The sequence below is a fragment of the Physella acuta genome, unplaced genomic scaffold, assembly GCF_028476545.2.
Source record: "Physella acuta isolate Inbredline_101_S28 unplaced genomic scaffold, ASM2847654v3 ptg001157l, whole genome shotgun sequence".
Taxonomy (NCBI): domain Eukaryota; kingdom Metazoa; phylum Mollusca; class Gastropoda; family Physidae; genus Physella; species Physella acuta.
In genome coordinates this window covers 431,092-452,467 of record NW_026732674.1, presented here as the reverse complement: position 1 = coordinate 452,467, position 21,376 = coordinate 431,092, and the positions used below count along the sequence as shown (strand labels likewise).

Here is a 21,376-nt window from a genome sequence, read left to right as displayed (position 1 = left end):
GCAAATAAACCCGTACCGTCGAACCGGAAGTGCGTGAATAAGATTCCAGGTAGATCTACTTGTGAAATTAGAATCACAAAATATTCAGCAAATAAATTTCAAATAGACCTACCGGAATCATTTAAGTAAATGAATACTTCCGATCTGAGAGACAGATCTAAATAATCTGTAATTAAAAGATAGGACAACTTAAGTCAGATAAGAAGTATAATAGTAAGGCAAAAGAAAATAATGCTAAAGGGACAAAAATTAGGGAAGGTTACAGAAGGTCAGATCTAGGCCACGAAGTTTAAGTACATTTAAATTTTATCTTGATTTTAGTTTTAGTTGTGAAAAAAATAATTTCTATCCAAAACTTTGTTAAAATTTTATTTCACAAACTGTAACAGTACCTCAAAATGAACCAAATATAAGGTACCGACTGTTACTTTACCTATTTAAAAAAATGCTAGCAATTTCAAGAACATCTCATAAAAATATTTACTGGTTTTTAGATACAATGAAAGAAAATAAAATTACAAAAAGCAAAGTACAACCTTCCTCTTTCCCCCCTCCTACACCGACAACAGCAGTACGCACATTAGGCATACGCTGATACAAACCTAGGGTAACACTAACCCTCCGGATTTGTTGCCGCCCCGTTGAAAACAAGTTGTCATTTTCCTTAGCTGCATTGTTTGTAGTATAAGCAGGCGATGGTAGAGATCTTGTTTAACATGACAATTGTCATGACAAACTTACCGTTATTTCAAACCACTTATTTTTTTTAAATAATGAAAGTAAAGGAAGCAATTAAGAAGAATTTCATTTTTACAGGACCACTGTAGACACAATTAAATCAAGTGAAAGGATCTGAATAAAGCAACACCACCCAACTTATTGACTTCCCCATTCAAACAATAAACTGGTTAAAATCTAACACGTGAGCTGATCACATAGGCAGCAGAACTCTTAAGTACTCCCAAAACTAAAACAAGCTTTCATCATTACAAAGGAGGGTCTACACCGACACTGGTTATAACAGGAGTATCCTCCAGAGATTCTGTAGTCTGATTGGGGATATCTGAAGTTTCTGTCGGAGAGATTTGGGGCATGCCTACAGGTGTGTCTGGGTTATCGGCAATGGGGACCTGGGGCACATCCAAGTTATCTGAAGTGGGTGGATCACTAGCATCACAGTTGTCTGCTATCTCGACAGGAATTGCTTTCTCTTCAGGAATTGAATTGTCACTGGCATCTTTAGCCTCTTCTTCTACATCACCACTAGGCTGGGAGTTGGTTTCGGAACCTGATGTTTCTCCAGCTGCATGGGACCATCGGCTGGGACGACCAGATGCACGAGTGGGCTTGGGCCTATCATCTATATCCTGCCTTTCATCCAAGTCTTGTGTGTGGCGCTCATCAACATCCCCTGGTACCACTTGCTCATCAATTCTAGGTGGTGGTCTGCGTTCATCTTTATCCTCTCTCTCATCCTGATCTAAGAATCCAATAGGAGGACGCAAAGGTCCACCAAACCTGTTGCCAAATGGTGGTCTCTCCATTCCATGGAAGCTTGGTCCCATTAATGGACGAGGCCCACCAAACCTTGCAAAGCCACCAATGCCCTGTGCCCCAGGCCGCAACCCTAAGAGACCCGGACCTCCTCGGGGTCTAATGGTCATTGGTGCAAATCCTCGTCCTAAGATAGGACCACTGGGCTGGCGATTGCCACCCTGAATTTGCATGAGTGGAACGGGTCCAGCAGAATGGGAGCCCATCATATCATCTTGTGGGGAGTTGGGCATGTCTGAATTTGGGCTGGAGTTTGGTCTGGGCATACCCCCAGCAGAGGGGGGCAGCATGTGAGAGGAAGTAGGTACCAAACCAGGCCTGACCCCAACAGCTAACCTAACCCCACCAGGCGCCAGGGCAAACCCTCCTGGACCTCCTTGAACAGCAAGAACCTGCTGCTGTTGGCCAGGAGGCATCATATGTAAAGAAAGCAACGAGGGCATGCCACTGTTTGGACTTTGGGCTCTTGAAATACCCAGCATTTGGTTTGGTGGCAACATTTGGTTGTGGGGTCCAAATGGTTGACCCAGACCCTGGAGATTATGCATTCCAGGTCTGTTCATCCGACCTCCCGGTGGAATAATTCTTTCATCTGAATCCATGTCTTCATCTGGCTCATCCTCTGCATTGACTTCATCATCTGGTGGCCACTCCTTGGGTTCTGCCATGCCACGCATGTCTCCATCTCCCATCTGATCATGATTGAAAAATGGAGGTCTCATGCCACCAGGACTTTGCCATCTTTGCATATTCCCAAAAGGAGGGTAAGGTCCACGAGGAGAATTCATTCCCATTTGTGAAGACCGTAGATCCATTCTCGGACTTGGTGCTTGACCTCCTAGCATCTCATTTCCCATGGGACCCTAAAGAATTAAGGAAATAAATTGCTTAAAGATTGTCTGGGAATAATTAAATTCTTGTTATTACGAGTATTACAGTAGCTCAACTATTTATAGCCATATGCGGTTGCCCTAGCACTGAAGACATCAAAATAAAAAAGCAATAGTCTAAGACAGACTGCAGTACCTGTGGTCCCATATTCATTGGCCGTATCCCTGCTAGTCCTGGCCTTGGACCACCCAGTCCAGGTATTCCACCAATATTGTTCATATTTCCAGGCCTTATGTTCATTGGTGGTGGTGGTGCATTCAGCATGCCAAGTGGCCCTAATCCCATCATGCCCATTGGACCTTGACCTGGAAACATAAATTAGTAAATTACTATTAATAGGAGGAGTCACATTATTCATTCCAAAAATTATTTGGACTACAAATTCAAACTAGTTGGTTTGTTGCGGATGATACAAAAAAGTAACAAATAGGTGTACATATTTGAAAAAATTAAGGTACCACAATTAATGTGAAGTATAAATGGATCTTTGAAAAAAACAAAAAAAACTACAAAAACTGGCCAATTCTTAGTTTCAAACGGCTGCTCAATGATCTTTGAAAACTGCTTTTTATTTCAAATGAAATATTTTTTACTTGTCTACCATACCTGGCATAGGAAAGTTAGGTGGTTGTCCTAAATTTAGTGGCAACTGAGGAGGAGGCTGCATTATCATCCCTCCATCCATTGTCTGGTTCTGTTGTTGGTGATGGTGGTGCTGGACTTCCTCTCCCTCATCCTCTTCTCCTGTTTTCATGCCTGATGGTAGAGACATTTTTAAAAAGCTAACCTCACTGAATAAAAAACACTCATCTTTTATCAGTCTTAAAATAAAATGCTTAAGGTTACAATAGTAAAAAAAATGTACCAAATCAAGACATCGCACAGAAATGTAACAGTTAACCACTATAAAAACTAACCTTTTAACTTTTCTGGCAAGGAATCGATATCAACCATGCCACCAGCCACAAAAGGTACCAAATCTGAAGGTAACTGTTCCCAAGGGATATATGTAACTCCTAAATCAACATCCCACAAATCTTTGAACATAGATTCTTTAACACCAATACCCGGAGCCCAGGCAACCTGTTGAATAAATTTAAAGGTCTAAATGTTATTCAAAGATCAATGTTAAAAATGCACCTGGCTTCAATATGTGGCTAACTAGCAATAGCACAAGAAACTAGTTGTATTTAAATTAATTTAGTATTTTATTATAAACCAATGACTTAAATTGGTAATATGAATAATGGTATTGTGATGTAGTTGAGTGACATCAAGTGGCTTGAAAACAATATACAAAAACAATTCACTAAAGTCATCATTTAGCTATATATCAAGCAAACCACATAATTACCAACCTTTAAGGCATTCCCATTGACTTTGACTCCTTTAAGTCTATCCAATGCTTTAAAAGCATCTTTTCTCTTTGTCAAACACACAAATGCACAGCCTCTTGGAGGAATCATCTAAGCAAAAAATAAATTTAATGTGTAAACATCTGTTGTCTAAACTTTTAATTGTTTTTAGTAAATTTGAAGTAACTTATCAGATTGTCATAAAACAAGATGTACTTACATTTATTGTTTTGATGGTCCCATATTTTTCAATGTGTTCTCTGAGCTCCTCCTCTGTAGTGTGTTTAGTCAAATGTCCAAACCATAAAGTCATGCTGCATACTAGAAAATTAGTGGTTTTATTAAAATATATCAAGCATAAAATAGAGTAATATGATAAGTGTAGGGAAAACTTACTGCTAACGTAGCGTTCTCGTAATGGTGGCAGTCCTCTTTTTCTTCTTTCCCTTTCTTTTTCACGATCTCTTCTTTCTCTATCCCTTGATCTATAAAATAAATAATGATGCACTGTATTAAATAACCAGGAAAATGATGATTTAACCTAGTTTGTCATAGGAAAAAATGTTTCACTGTACTAACCTCGACCGTCTATGTCTATCCCTAGAACGAGATCGCCTTCTCTTTTCTCTGGAACGTGACCGCGAACGCCTAGGCCTCCTACGTGGTGATCTATAGAAAAAACATCATTACATTCACAATTGTTTAAAAATAAAATAATACTACAATTAAATAAAGAAATAAAAGAAATACAACGAAAATAGTTTACCTAGATCTCTCTTTGGAATCTCTGTGCCGTCTTCTACCAGAGAAATCTTGCTCTTGCCCATCCCCTTGTCGGCTATCCATATCTTGGTTAGAGTAATTATCTTGATTTGCCATTATAGCAGCCTGAAAATGTTTCAAAGGCCAGTTAAACACAGATTTATTGAAAAAATTAACACCTTTACAAGTAAGGAACAAAGTAATTATTTGTGTGTTAAGAAAAGTTTCAGTGTAAGCAGAACTGTACACCTTACTTGCTCAATCTCCCTATCAAACTGTTGTTGCTGCTGCTCCAGCAACCGTCTACGCAGTTGCTCTTGAGCACCAATCTCAGACTCAAGTTGCTCTTGTTGCTGCGACATTTGCTGGATCTGCTGCAGGAGATCTGAGTTTTGCAGTAATCCAGGCCTAACATAGTAAACACATTTGAAAAACAACCTTAATTTTTCATTATATTTGTACACAAGTGAAAAACATAACTATATAATGTCCTCAGATACTAATTAACCATAAAATATACATTTGAATTAACATTTGGAAGCCAAGCTAAAAGGCAGAATACAAAAAACTGTGCAAGCTATCTATCGATGCAAGAACATACCCTGGTTGTAGCAATAATCTTTGCTGTGGTTGTTGGTGATGGTGGTGGTGATGATGATCTTGACCATCATCATCTTCCTCACTGTCTCCATAATCAAAATCTAAAAGTTTCTGCAAATAAAAAAAACAATCACCTGTTACTGTATGGGTTCTTCAATATGGTTAAATAATGGTAATTTATAAACTAGGAATATCACTACATAAACTACCTATTTTTCCTGTTGGATATTCATTTACATAGAAGCACAAGAACCATGCTACAAAAAGTGAGAATTTCAACAAAAATGACCCATGTTTTGCCAACAATCAGATAGTATAATAAAATAATACCATTTAAAAAAAACAAAACAACAACAAATGACTCTAAAAGCCAGATAGATGACAATATGTGTTCAGCCCCACAGTTTAGCACAAAAGTGAATAGCCAATAAATAAACTGACCTTATTGAACAATGGCTCAGCTGCCTTGTGTAGCTTCCCAGTGTCCCCTGAATCAGACCCAGTTTTATGTAACAGCTGGTTAGTCAACATTTGAATCTGGGCAAGTAGATTACTGTCTATTGGGGGAGTTGATTCTTGTGGTTTAGAAATTCTTTCAGTCTGCATCACCAGCTGTTGCTGCAAATGCTGAAGTTGCTGTAGCTCAGACTCAGGAGCAGTGCCTGTTATAGAACCCTAAAAACAGAACAGCAGGGGTGATTTATATGGTCTTGTAATGTTCATTCAATGGGACACAATGATCACTATTACTATTATGAAAACAGCATAGTGATAACTAAATAGAAACTGTATCAGGTTTACAAGAGAGCCTGTCTAGAACAATCCCCTCCCCCCACCCTGAAATACCCTGACCCTAACCCCAACTCTAAACCTACATTTAACCTAACTAAAGGAAGGGTGGTGTAATGTCCTGTTGATGTTTTGCATATACCTTATCTCTAAAACATATAAAGTTGGGGTCACAATAATTAATGACTATGCAGCCTATCACGTACAACAGCATCAGAATGGAAAGTCTTGGAAGGGTTATAATCCTTCTTGCTTCTAAAGAAACCTAAATTTCATGCTTAAAACAAGCATAAAAACCTTTAAAAATAGCAAGCTTTAAATGCTCTAAAAATAAAATAAAACATACATTTTGTCTGCCTATAAATAAAACAGTTTAACCATTAATGTCCCATTCATTCTACCAAAACTCCACCCATGACGGCCCAATGTAAGGAGCATAACTCTGTATGATCAAGTGAATAGTTTCACAAAATATTTGTTTTTGTCTAAATGAAATTGAAAATTAAGATAAAAACTACTGCTTAATGTTGGGAATAAACCTGGCTTTCCAACAGTATTAAATAGAATATATTATATTCGGTAAAAGTACAGTAAAAAAATAAAAAATGTCGGAGAAAATTCAAAACAGGTCATTTTCGGTAGTCAACTTTATTTATTTTTGTCTAAACAACTAAGCATCGAATTTAACAGTTAAATATCAATTTGGTTATGTTTAAGATAAATAATTCATAAAATACATGCCTAGATACGTTTAGAGGCATTATTTTATCTTATTTTTAATATTAAATCTACTAAAAAAAGGACAGATGAGTCTAAAATTTCGAGATCGAAAGAAGCTATTATTTTTTATCTTTCAAAAGCGCCATTGAAATTATAAGACCGGAAAAGGATGCTGAAACCATCCGACTTCCTGTTTAGTTAAAAATTAGGATTTGTAGGCCAAATTTTAATGAAACAAATTTAATTTTTCTATGCGTATTTTAAGCGGGCGGCAGCGGGCGTTACGGGACATTAACGGTGTCGGGCGGCAGCGGGCGTTACGGGACATTAATGGTTAAATAAAAGCATTTGTAATTTTGTCAATACATTTTGCTACCCATGCCTCTACTTTTACCATTATATTAATAGATAGACACAATTTAAGAAAAAGTTTGTAAAGTACAGACCTCCTGTGCTTGCTGTAAAAGTTTTGTTATTGTACTCAGCATTTCTGTCTGCTGAAGAAGTTGGTTAGAGCCAGCATCCCCACCATTACTACCAGAGTGAGCTCCAGGCAGGGGCACTTTCTGAGTGACACTGACAACCGCATCAACTGATCTTTGAGCTGAAAAATAATATCTCGTGAATAGTATGTACAGAGTTCGTACTACTTTTTCAAAATGAAATTCCAGACTTTTTCCAGACATTTTCCAGACTTTTTTGGAAAAATTCCAGACTTTATACAGATAATGTGTTCGCGAATAATTTATAAAATGATGCACCATTTGTACTCTCATAATTACTTGTACTAAATTGACATTTATTTTAGGCAGTTGAGATATATTTATATTGAACTTTCTCTAGCCAAATTGACAGAAAATCACTTTTCTAAGTTTGCCTACTCAACTCCACCTAAAGTTTTAACAATTAAAATAATTGATTAAAATGATGCAGCTATTTTGTTTTAAACATTAGACTTATGTAATCTGTTCATGATCAAAATGCTTATGTTTTCAATTAAACTATTATTAAAATGGTATTGCATAATAGTGAGAGTTAATTACTTTAAAGAATACTAACGTAATGTATTAATTTAGGTCTGCTCTTGTTAAGTAGCCTAATATAGGCTACTTGTAAAGAAAAAAATTGGAGCAAAAAAAAAACATTCTGCAGGCTGTAACCACATCACTCACTGTTTATTATGCTTATACACTTATACTACTTATAGCTGAGGAACGGGTCTGCAATAAAAAAAAATTGCCGGTATCCTCCTCCCCCCCTTCCCCCCACAACCACAAGACACGGTGAAGGGGTCATTGTGAGGTCATAGTAGTCTAGGCTTCAGTATGCCTGTTTAATACGTCATAACATGAACTGAGATGTGACTTATCCCTCCACCCTCCTTACCAAGCAGTACCAACTACAAACTTGGGGTCACGGTGAGTTCACACAAGTGACCGTAGTTACAAGGAGGGGCGGGGTAGTCTAGCTTTAATCGTCAGCATTGAAATCTATGCTTGTGTTAAAAACCATCCCAGCGTGTAAACAAAACACTGTATTTATATCACCATAACATTATTGCAAGAGCGTGTCGTCACACTTTATAAAACCCCCCTCCCGACTTTTCCGAGTGTGACGTCATTTATGGACGACTCCTAAATAAAATTAGTATGTCTTTGGTAAGCGACCGCTGAAGCAAACAGAAATATGGGTATGAACCCAAGGAGGCCTCGCGACTTATTAATCTTATAAATGTTAATATTAATACAAAGTAAGTGAACGCGTGTGGAGGGGGGGGGGGGGGGTGGGTTTAAAATCCGAAAAAATTGTGGATGTCATAAACGGATGACCCTCAGAGACAAATAAATTATATCTAAACTACCATTCATACACCACCCACATCATTTTTTTGTTATGACTGTCTGCGTGAAAACTTAAAAAATGAAAAATAGCGGGTAAAATCGAGAGCCTAACAATTCTGAAGGCGATCATTCTTTCATTAAATTTAATTTTAAATACTTGTAACACATTCACACGGTCAGTCGCAACACAAAATATCTCTTCCCTCCCTTCCCCTCCTCTTCCAATGACGTAGCAACTGAGCATCCGTTTTTTTTCTGCGAACCAGCGAAAAAAGTCACAACAGTGTAAACCCGCGTAAAAGCGCGGGGAAAAAATTGGAGTAATTTCACCTAAAAATAGCAATTTTTTAACTTGGAAAATATGGACTTTGAAGTTTTGTTTCTAAAACTGGATTCCAGACTTTTTCCAGACTTTTAAAAAATCCTGCCCAAAAACTAGCGATTTTCCAGACTTTTTTAAGTCTTAAATTCACTTTTCTAAATTCAAGACTTTTTCCAGACTTTCCAGACAGCGTACGAACTCTGTATGTATATCTTTCAGGAGTTAAGAGTAAAAATACTCATAAATAAGATTTGCCTACCTGCAGTAACTAGTTCAGAATTGTTTGGGTCAGCTGCCAAATCTAAAAGAGGCTGTATAACTTCCATGGGAAATACTGTGTTTTTTTGCCAAAGATTTAATACACGAACAACACGACTCTGAAAAATAAGGTGTAATCAACTTATACATTTCAGCAACCTGAGCTGCTTATTTTAACTTAAGATCCATTTTCTGTTTCAACATACACATATAAATATATAACACTTACCCGTTCTTCAACAGGACATTTAAAAAGATGAACAAATGTATTGACAATGTTTTTTGTAAATCGAGGTGAAAAAACATCCTTCTCTGGACCAAACTGATGTCTAGATTGACGAACAATGGAATCAATAACATAGAGGCCAGGGACTTTGTACTCTGGTTTACACTAAAAAAAAAGAATAAAAATACAGTTTTTCAAACAAAATTTAATACATTAATAGAAATCACTACAATTCCTAAATATAAAACAATTATTCAAAACCATAAATATACATTGATGTAGAGTTCTAATGTTTATACAATCACTGAGAAAATTTAATTTACTGTTAATAAAAAAGAAAAAAAAGTGAAAAACCTTTTGGATGAATTTCTCCACACTTTGCACAACATGCTTATAAAATTTAATAGCTTTTATAGCACATTTTGTAACCTGCGCCATTTTGGCCCTTGATACAGGAGGTTTACTCTCATACAATGAGGAAAGCTGAAATGATACAAAGGTAGTCAACAACAGGTTATTTCTCTGTGAGATCACTGAGTAGCAGAAGATAAACTTGTCTGTCAAAACAATGGTCACACCAATATGTTAAAAAACACACAACAAAGCTCATTTTTCATCAAAATATCCTTAACAAAATGTAATAATTATTTTGAGTTGCAGTTGATTGGCTGTGCAGTAAATTTTAGCCAATAAGTAAGTAGGGTAACCCGGGGTAATTCCATACACTACTTTTCTAAAAAAATTGTAAAAAATCTAAAATCAACACTACCACAATATAATATTGAGGGTAAAACTAGACATGCATTACTTATATGATGGCAAACAAATAGAAAGATAATTCACAAAATAAAATACAATTTTTAAATATTTTACTTTTATTGCAAAAACATGGCAAGTGGGGCAATTCCACACACATTATGAAAATTTTAAAATTCATGTATTTTAAATGTGTAAAAAACATTTTTCCCCTTGGAAACAATTTTTCATGGGGGCAACCAGTCTTCATCACTGGATGAGGAGAAAGTCTCAATTTCTTCCTCCTGAATTCTACTCTCATCTGTCATAGGCCGAAGTTATTCGTTTATAATTGTAAACCATTCTGAAATAAATACAAAATTAAATGTTAGAAAGTCTAATTACTAATGTGTGTATGAGGATGTTTAGCTCTACATATTGCATAAATTATAATAAATAATATAGGTACAGTAAAAACAATAATAGATAAAGAAATAAAAGAAGTATGTGGCAATTTTACTTAACTTTAATAGCAGAGTCTTTTTAAAAAATAAATAGTACTAGATCTAGTACTATTCAAGTATTTTTTAAGATTAAATCATGAGTTGTGAATTACAGAATTAGCCACAACCAGTTTAAATGGTTTAAAATAAAAGTCAAACCCTCTAAAGAGTATAAAAAGCAACATGGGACATTACAAACTATAGTGTATGGAATTGCCCCACACCATGTGTGTGGAATTGCCCCACACCAACTATTGAAAAAATATGCTTTCCTGTTCTAAATTAAAGGCTGAATCTAGCATCATTAACTGTTACTATTAACAAAAATGATTAAGCTTTCATATGATCAATACATAATTGACAACAATTAAAAATAAGACCAAAAAAATATTTTTTAAAAAGTGCAGGTGTTGTACTTACCTAAGGATGTTTGAAGATAGATGCAGATAAAATTAAAATTCTTGCTCTGAATGTAGGTGAACGCTTCTCTAACAGTATCAGAAAGTACAAGAAATCACCTCTTAGAAACAGGGAATAGTAACTTTTAATTAAACTTTACTCTCATTAAAAATAGAGAGTATCCAGTATATAGTGTGTGGAATTACCCCGTGTGTGGAATTACCCCACCTTACCCTATGCTTTATTAGAGCCAGACATTAAAAGACACTTTCATACATGGTTAGGCAAAAAAAAAAAAAAAAACCACTAATTTCTAAATAAGGGTTATTGTTGTTAAAATAGGGGTTTATAAGAGCATGAGTAAATAATTTGTTTACTTGTCGCCAACATTTGAAAACAATCAATGGATACTTTAATAGAAATTGTCAATTTTGATTGCAGAGGGAATAAACACACTAAAGTAACCCAAATTTGTATTCACAGTCAAAATACGCTTGGACCTGTACTTGCAAATAAAAATATTCATTAACATTACAACTGCAATGACTATAAAAATGCTTATTCTTTCTCTGAAAAATATACCATACTAATTTTATATTGTAATGTTTTCTAAGTTAAAATAAAAAGATTGGATTATCAAAATATTGATTCCTTCTACTAGAACTTTCTTAGACCTTGTACAAAAATGCATTAAAAAAATTAAAAACTCTAAATTTCCTCAGCATTAGTGAGATATTTCAAAAGTTTTTATTACACAAAACAAACCAAACGACTATCTTTAACTTTACTCTCTGTATTCAGTTTGCCAAAAGTAAAACAAATTGACCAACTAATGTTTAGTCTTGAAGTAGAGCTACAAACTACAAATGATATAATTAAAAATAACAAAAAGAAACCAGTAAGTTTAAGTACATTTTATTTTTTTGTATCAACACGTCAGAATGACCACATGCTCAACAAAAAACATTAGAAGATGATAATCAGTACAACATTAAAAAAAAACTTTAAAACAGAATTTATTATATTTGTAACACAAAAAATAAAAATATATTTTATTATTGTATTTAGAAAGAAACAAAAAACGAAATGCACATATTTTCAATACAAAAAAGTAAAAATGACCTAAAATACTATTTACAAATCGTGAAAGCTTTTGAGCATAATTCATGAAGTAGCCACTCATAAATACTACTCACAATGTAGACAGATTTTTCACACCAACCCGCCAAACAAACCCACAATATAAACAAATATAACACCAAAAAGCAATCTATTTTGTTTAATCAAAACTAGGCTGTATGTGAAAATACAACTAAATTCTTAAAATTTAACATACAATTTGCCAACTCCTTATACAACCAACATTTGGCATGCCAGACTAAAATTTTTATAAATCCATATACTCAACTATAGGCCTACATCAAAGTAATTTAAGTTTCAAAAGTGCCTGCAATTTTCAGTGAATGAATAACAAAATAATTGTCTATTTTTAATCTTAACACCAAGTAGTCAAAATAAGTGTGCAACATGCAGAAAACATTTTAGATGGGATGATCTTTTAGGAATGCATGAGTAGGCAATTAATAGCATATAGCTTCATATGCTAAGTCTTTAATAATAAATTGGTTGAAGTCACTAATACAAATAGCCTATACAATTTACTTCTGAATTTAGTGTAAGTAAATCTTTTATCATAATTAGTAGGCACATAAATGGGAACAATTTTTAGAGTTAAAAATAATATTCCTTTCTGGGCTTTCATCAGCAGAAAGTTTGCAGTGCTTGACCCAAAAAGACTTATCTCACCTATAGTGTGACAGGTAAAAAAAAAGTGGCTGGTATCTGAACTCTGCACACTAATGAACCACCAATAAATAATTATTATTCTTGCAAAGTATTGGTATAGCAGGACAGATTTTTCTGCTAGTATATCAGTATAGTATGATCAAGACTCGAGGTAGAGATACCAGCTAAAATTTGTTATAATAACCAGATATAAGGAGACTAGCTGTGTTTTTGTTCATCCAAATGAAACCCCTTCCATTGCAGATAAAACAGAAAATAGAAAACAACTCAATCATTGTTTTGATCAAAGATAATTTCCACCCTGTGTCAACAAAGTGATGGGCTATAAATAGGCTTAATTAAAAAAAAAAGCTCAGTAATTAAAAGAATCAACTGCAATTTTATTTGTTAACTTTAGTGGGTAAATCCTAATCAGTGAAGCACTGATTAATTTTGATCAATAGAGGCAATGGAATTATGATTCTTTTCTTTGAACAGTTCTTTAGAGTAATATCGTCAATATTGGCTGGCTTTGAAAGGTCAATATATGTTTGGTTACCAAACTAGATCAAATAGGTATTCTCACTCCAAGATTATGCTTTGTCCTACACTCTCTAGATTCTGAACAGAGGCTATTGGGTAAGCAGTTATGCTCTCTTTCTAACCAATGTTTGTTTTATTAGCAGATCTTGTAAATGTAGGTGATACGATTTATGTAATTAGCATTGATTTGAAGGAGTCTAGAGAATGAAAATGGGGTATATATTACGCTGCACATTTACCAAACTATATGATTAAAAGTGGTATTGCAACTCCAGCTGAAATATCTGATACAGAAAAAATATTTAGTTACAGTGGTCCTTTTTAAATTCATTTGCAACGGTTGTCACTGAATGAAGTTTCATTCAAAGCCAAGGATATCGATAGCAATCAATATTTTAGCACCTTTATTAATTAATGCCATCCACCTAGTTATTGCTATGGATACACTTTTTGCAGTTATAGAGGCCAAAAAATATTCAAACAATTAAAAGTTTAATATGTTAAGAATCAGTTTTAAAAAAAGATGCAAATGCAGAAAATTTGAAAATGCTCCAATTTAGCAAGGAAATGTTATAAATAAATTTGATATTTCTTGTGAAGAAAACATGTCCAACTGTTATTGGCCTTTTAAAACTTCAAAAACAACATAGACTAGATTTAGATTTTCTAGATCCGGTAAACTCGTAAAATAAACATAACGTTCTTCATGATAATCTAAATCGTCTATATGCCTACCTGTTACATTTGTTTCAATAACACTGCACATGATTTACTTACAGTAATTACAGGGCCTCTTTAAACTTTAATAATTTCAAGTGGGACCATTAAAATTTTTGCCCAGTTAACTCTTTAAGTGCTTTACTTTAACCAGATCTAGCCTACATTAGAATTAGATTCTAGATCTTGTAGATATCAGAAAGTTGAAGAATACCCAGTCCAAAAATTGCAACAATTCTACTCTTAGATCTAACGCGATCTAGAGTAAGGTACAGCTTGCTGACACACAGTCACAGCAAAAAAAAAAAAAAAAAAAACAAACCCCGGAATTCCCCAGATTTCCATTGGGCACCATTCTGGAACATTTAATAGGCCTAAGGAAACTAATAAAGTGTACTGTAATATAGGCCTACTGCAACCATCTTACTATAATAATATGTGTTATTTTGTATTATTACACAAAGAATTTGAGATGTTGTTTTAAGTCACGCTGACACTTTTTTCCCAAAACTGGCAAGCCTGTTGCACATGCCTCACTTGCATATGGGGCTATTTTATTCATTTAGAGTTTATTAATCCTAAACGAATAGAATCTACATTATGTGCCCTTCCCATTCAGCCACTGTCTTAAATTTCATGCTGCTAAAGCCTGCCAGGTCACATAGAGTACATTAGAGCCATAAGTCAAACTAGGACATGTTTTCCCCACTCTTTCCAGAGTTTGATTAAATCTAGATTCTAGATCTAATTTAATTAAATATCGGATATTAAGAATTGACCCTTTGTATCCCTGGCAAAACTAGCCCACGGGGTGGCCTCAACCAACAGGCAGACTTGTTACATTGAGGAAAATATAAACTCAAAACAATAATATAGGCCTAAATAATCTTATCTAAATCAGTCAGGCCACATACCATGTGCACATAGTAGTATTACTCGCTAACCCAGAGACGTGGCTGGTTGCTAACAACAATATGGCGTACAGACCGGATGCATGACTTCCGACGATTTTTCGTCTTAGTTCCAGTGACCTTCTTAGAATTACTGATTGAAATGTTTACCACGAGCAAAATGGCGGGATTTTCGTGTTATAAAAACAAACCATAGGTGGCAGGGCTAGATTTGCCAGAAAAGCATTTTAAAATTTGGTTTGGAGAACGGAGGCTAAATTCAAAAGTTGGGTTTCATTAAAATTAATAGAACTTTTAAAATAATAGCAGTGTAGATACAGAAGACCAGCGTCCGTATCACAACCAATTTATTTTTATTTTTTAAAAACCACGTGACCGCTATTTGGCTCATCACTAGTGAGGAACTCTGGTGCATAGCCAATTAAAAAGTCGAACCGATTCGTGGTTTGCCGCAGCTTCAGACGTAAGTTAGGTTGTCATGGAGAGGTCTGTCGTGCATGGCAGTGAGTGGCAATTACTATTAAATTAAGTAATTTAGTTTAAAACTAAAAACATAAAAATTAGTGCCTAATGGATTAAATATTGATGTTTATTATTCAGTAGTCATGTTTAAATTGAAAATTGCATAAGTTTAGCCTGGGGTCGGCGTGGTCAAGTCGGTAAAGCTCATGGTTGCTAAACCGAAAAAAAAAAGTCTCGAGTTCGAACCCTCGGGCAGATGAGGCTCGTTAGCTGGGGACAGCCACTCTTCTAGGAGAGACAACTCCAAAATTAAACAGCTGCTGCCTTGTAGTTTGTTCTTGGTTGGACAAAGGCTATGGAAGCAAATCCAAAAAGAAAAGCAGGCTGAAATCGGAGTCAATGGCCTCAATGGCGCATAACCAGTTGACGCTTAATTGTGTTGGAGGCGTGGTCGAGTCAGCAAAAAGTTCATGGTTGATAATTTCGAACAAAGTCTCGAAATCAAACCCACTGGCAGATAAATCTCGATCCCCTTCAACTAGGCCGTTCGATTCACAGCTTCCGGGTTTGTTGTTTTGAAGCCATCTCACGGCTCATGCGCTTACCAAAAATGGCGACCAGTTTCGCTTTCACTAATGGGTAGAGGGATAAAACTAATGATTACGAAGCCATCGTTAATTTTAGAAATCGGAACTATCCGTTTCTATTTAAGTCTATTAATTAAGAATTGTCGGATCTACTTTTGGCCTAATTTCTTTGTTTGTCTCGCAAGCGGCGCCTTAGTGAAAGTAGCTCTATATAATTCTCATCTTTCGAATCAAATAACTCTAAAATACCCCGTGTATAATAAACCAAACTATGTGTATATGAAACTTGAAAGTATCAATTTTACACACATTACAATTAACTGGTAATAACTTATGGTCGGAATGAGATGTGGTCCGTTCAAGTAATAATGCCATTTTATTATAATCTTTTTTGGTGAACACGAGGCGCGGGAAAATGTGTGCCGCGCAAGAATCCAATCATTTGGCTAGGTTTATGACTGTTTTTTTGTCACACCTAAAAATAGAATGTTTACGCTTTCTTCATTGATGATCGTTTTTATTATTTTTTAAACTGAAAGTATGAATTATTAGTTAGATTTTAGGTTTTGTAGCTTGGTATACTTACCCTTTATCAATTTTAAAAGCATAGCATGCTGATTGTGAACAAATAGTCATAAGACACAGAAATAAAAAGTTACATGCGATGTGCCACACCCGGGTCACACCCCCTCAAGAAAACACGTGTTTATTAAGCTGTTTATCTCACTTTACAACAGTAATTAAAATTAATTGTCAAATTTTTATTACTTATTGGGTAATATTAAGCACATGTTTACTAATAGTTAAAAAGAAACATAAGTAAATTCTGTTTTAATGAAGGTCACGGGTCAAGTTTTTTTTCCTTCTTTCAAGTTCAGTGGAGGGTGCCACAGGCTGACCTGACTTTGGAATTTTTTTCAGTAATAATGACATTGCACAGAAAGTTAAAATATGCTAAATTAGCTTAGTTTACTAGTATTCTAGCTATTATTAATACATTTTTAATTAAAAAAATCATTCTGTAATTCTCATCAAAAAGCCTACCCTTCAACACTCATAATTAAGAATGAAGAAGAAGAAGCCTAAGATTTAGTGAGAAATTCTAGCACATAGTGTGTCATGCCTTAACCAAAATAAGTAGGTCACTGAAAACGAAATGACCAGAAAGTTTTAAGACATAAATGAACATAGGCCAAGATATATATAACACGCCAAAAGCTGTGGTTTGGCACAAACTATCTAAATAAAGTAGCCACAGGCCAAAAAAACAGAAGTGTTGATGTATCCGCACCTGAACTTCTGTCTACTCAAGAGAGACTACTGATGTGTCTAATTTTGTCTATCAAAGAGCAACTACCATCTCCAAATAATACAAAGACTAGAGCTAGATCTAGGGGATTATAGGCAAGACAAATGTAACTATGCCGACCACCGACTCTGAAATATCTCTTATGATCTTATCTCTACCCTAGTCCTGTTGCGTGAAAAATGTGAAGTGAAAACACTAGAATTTAGAATACAATCTTACATAAATCTAGCTTTAGATCTGAATTGTTAGTAAATTACTAATAATATAAATGAACACAAACCTCATTGTTAAAAGCACGTACTGCTTCCATACTTAATTTATAGGCTATATCTCAACTAAGTCAAAAAATAAATAATCAACATCGCTACTGATAGCTCATTAGCGGCTATGGCGTGGGAAAATGGCTACCAAATGTGCAATAAATTCAACATCCACTTGACATCAATATTTTTTTGAAATTGGAAATTTTAGGAAATGTAAAATAAGGTGCAAGGAATGAAATTTATACAACCGTATTATATTTTTAAAATCGTATATTTTTATGATAATTAATTTAAAACTAACACTCTTAGGATTAGCTAAAGTAAATAATCAGTATCTGAAATCAATTCAACGTGGAACAAATTCGAAGAGACGCCCAGTTCTTAGCTAGTCCTAGCCTTTTTCAGTAGGGGATCGTTTTGCTGTCATTTACAGCTATTTCTAGATAAACAGATAACAGAAAATTATTTTAAAATATAGCTTTGAAATTCTCTATATTTAGAGAGTAAACACACATGTACTTTAATTCTAATATTGAAATTGTTGCTAGCTTAATCATTTTAAAAATAAATCTTAGCCGTGGCATGTCAATATAAAGATACACCCTCGTGGCAAAATGTTAATGTCCACTAATGGAAAACAATTAGATTTAAAATATCATTAAAGCATAAAAATGAATATACAATACTGGAGCTGCGTAACAGACATCCATCTATCCCACTGACCAGAAACAAGAAAGGGAGTAAATTGATTTTAGTGTTCGAGAAGGAATAAAATTATATATATATATATATATATATATATATATATATATATATATATATATATATATATATATATATATATATATGCCTATATATATATATATATATATATATATATATATATATATATATATATATATATATATATATATATATATATATATATACACACATACATATATATATATATATATATATATATATATATATATATATATATATATATATATATATATATATATATATATATATATATATATATAATTTGAATATATATGTATATGTATATACACACACATGCATAAATTAAAATCTAGGTGTCATTCATAAATGACTTCACGCTTTTAAAATTATGTTTACCCCCCCCCCCCCCCCCCCCCCCCCCTTCCTCCGTTACGTCACACATTGTCACAAAAAGCCTACACCTCGATCAAAATTGCAAATGACCTAGTTTGTCTTATGGCTCTAATGTACTTCATGTGACCTGTCAGGCTTTAGCAGCATGAAATTTTTTTAAACATCGATTTGGTTCTAAAATATTAACTAAAATCAATCAACAGAGTATATTAAACAATTCTTTTATTGCTTATTTAACAAAATAACGGCACAATTTTTTTTTCTTACTTTTTAAAAATCTTCAAATGTGTAATCGCAAAATAAAGAACATCGGATCCTCTCTTCCCTCTAGAAGTGTGAAGTCATTTGTGGATGTCCCCATATAGGCTATATATATATATATATATATATATATATGTATATATGTATATGTATATATATATATATATATATATATATATATATATATATATATATATATATATATATATATATATATATATATATATATATATATATATATATATATATATATATATGGGTCATCCATAAAAGATGTCACGCTTTTTTGACGTTTTTTACCAGTCCTCCCCTCCACCACACATCGACACATAAAGCTAGACCCCCCCCCTAAAATGACGTCACACCTCAGCCTACAACCCCCCTCATAATTGCAGTTGCATTTTTCTTAAAACATCGATATTTTTCCAAAATCTTATCTGAACTCTGCCAAAATAGAGTATTTTAATAAATTCCTGTTACAATTTATTAATACAGTTTTCTAAAACGCGAAATAACGGCAATAAAAACTCGTTTTCTAACATTGCTTTTTAATATTGCTTTTTAATATATATATATATATATATATATATATATATATATATATATATATATATATATATATATATATATATGTGTGTGTGTGTGTGTGTGTGTGTGTGTATGTGTTTCAAATCAATAGATAAAAGGCTTATATATCTTTTTTATTTGGACTGTGAGCCGAATTTTCTTTGTTTTCTGAATTTATTGGTTTTCCGCATCATTTCGTTAAAGGCTCGTTAGCTGTTGGTAGCAGCAGTCAGGCGCCAGTTTTTTTTTAGCGTCCTAATCAAAACGTATTAAAACGCACTCTTTCACGCGATTTAATTAAAAAAAAAAATAGGTATGTATAAGAAAATAATACATTTAAAGTCTCATTAATTTATTATTTATTGCATAAACCTTACAAGTTAGTAGACTACAAAATCAGAATTTAACTTTTCGTGCCTTCTTCTTCGCAAAATCTTCTACTAACCTTTATTTATGTCACATTCTATTGAAATTGTGCTAAGTGTGCTTTGCAACCTAGTTGAATGCAAGTGAATTTTAATTAATTTCAGTTTTGAAAACTTCGTTCTCCACTAACAACGGACTCTGGGATTGTTAATGCAAACACATTAGTTCCCAGCCATGTGTACAAAACAAAGTTGAATGTTTAAAAAAATATTGGTTTCATTTTGGAAATTCATTATGATTTTTAAATATTGGAGTAAAAATTAGAAACAAATAGCAGCCACGTTTTTGTTATCAGTGAGAATCATCTTCACAACAGTTACTTTAGTTTGAAAATTTAAATCTCTCCTTGGCTAACGAGATTTCTAATTCAAAGTGAGAGAAGATGAGACTTACAAGCCCTATTAAAATCAAAATTGCATTGCATGTGTTTTAGAACGCTGGAGCGATCACTAAATCAACATTAATAATAGATAGCCATCTGAAATTTCGAAATTTAAAGATTTATATTAAATACCTTAATTATCTTATATTACCATGTCTATAGTTAATATAATATAAACACAATTATTAATAATTAGTTATTTTTAAATAATTGCGATTTCGGATTTTTTAAAGCTCCCCGGTATAAACAGCCCCCTAGCATTGCCAGAAGAGATACCTGAAAAAAACAGAACTATTTTTATCTCTTGACCCGTTGTTTCTCCCATACAATGTTACAATTAAGAGCAAAATTTTTTTTTTTTTTTTTTTTTTTTTATATTTACGTCCAAGTGAACCTTATCAAGAACTGTGAAATGGACGGTAGGTACAAATCCGTAGTGTCACAAAAGTTTTTAAAAATGTAATCATGTTGTTTTTCCAAATCATTAGCGCCAGGGCCTGGAATTTGAAGACTCCACTTGACGGTGCACATTAGAATATCAAGGAAATTTATGAGGCCAGCTTGACGACTTGAATCTGGCGACGACCCTCAACTTCCTTTATACACTCAACAGCAGATAGATTTGTGTTCCAAAAGGGAAGTCTTAAAAATAGGGAGGTCAGAATCTCTTTCTGGGTTCAATAGAGCTTCAGTTCAGTTTTAGTATACAAAAGAGACTCTTCTGATTAAATTTTGATTTTCTCGCAAGCTTCTTTGTTTTTTCTCTGATGCAGGTAGAATTATGCATTTGCTGATTGATTTGCAGGAGATAAAAAGTTTATTTTGGTAAAACGTTTCGTCACTAAAACTGTAGAAAACATTTTAATTAAGGGATCTTAGCATGCGTACCTTTCCCTTGATATTTTTCATACAAGCATATTATATATATATATATATATATATATATATATATATATATATATATATATATATATATATATATATATATATAATATATAATATATAACATATATATATATAATAGCAAGTACAACGTGTGCCTACATATTTTGCCATGAACGTTAAAAAAAAGACGATGAGAGAATGATA

General features: G+C 33.7%; 1 protein-coding gene across 2 annotated transcripts; it reads right to left on the bottom strand.

The window, feature by feature from the left end:
- Window positions 1-353: 353 nt before the first annotated feature.
- LOC131956516 (SR-related and CTD-associated factor 4) lies at window positions 354-17,688 on the bottom strand. 2 transcript variants are annotated; one of them, XM_059321003.1, is made up of 17 exons: window positions 17,550-17,688; window positions 9,673-9,801; window positions 9,322-9,483; window positions 9,094-9,211; window positions 7,118-7,275; window positions 5,604-5,837; window positions 5,164-5,273; window positions 4,817-4,970; window positions 4,567-4,688; window positions 4,380-4,469; window positions 4,197-4,285; window positions 4,021-4,121; window positions 3,804-3,911; window positions 3,363-3,528; window positions 3,052-3,201; window positions 2,581-2,750; window positions 354-2,417 (listed from the first exon to the last, which is right to left on the bottom strand). In XM_059321003.1, exons 1-17 carry the CDS (start codon window positions 17,577-17,579, stop codon window positions 987-989), a joined length of 3,522 nt encoding a protein of 1,173 aa, XP_059176986.1. In that variant the 5' UTR covers window positions 17,580-17,688; the 3' UTR covers window positions 354-986. The 2 variants fall into 2 exon arrangements, with proteins under 2 accessions (XP_059176986.1, XP_059176987.1); XM_059321004.1 differs by having other exon boundaries at window positions 2,581-2,744.
- Between the last annotated feature and the right edge of the window lie 3,688 nt (window positions 17,689-21,376).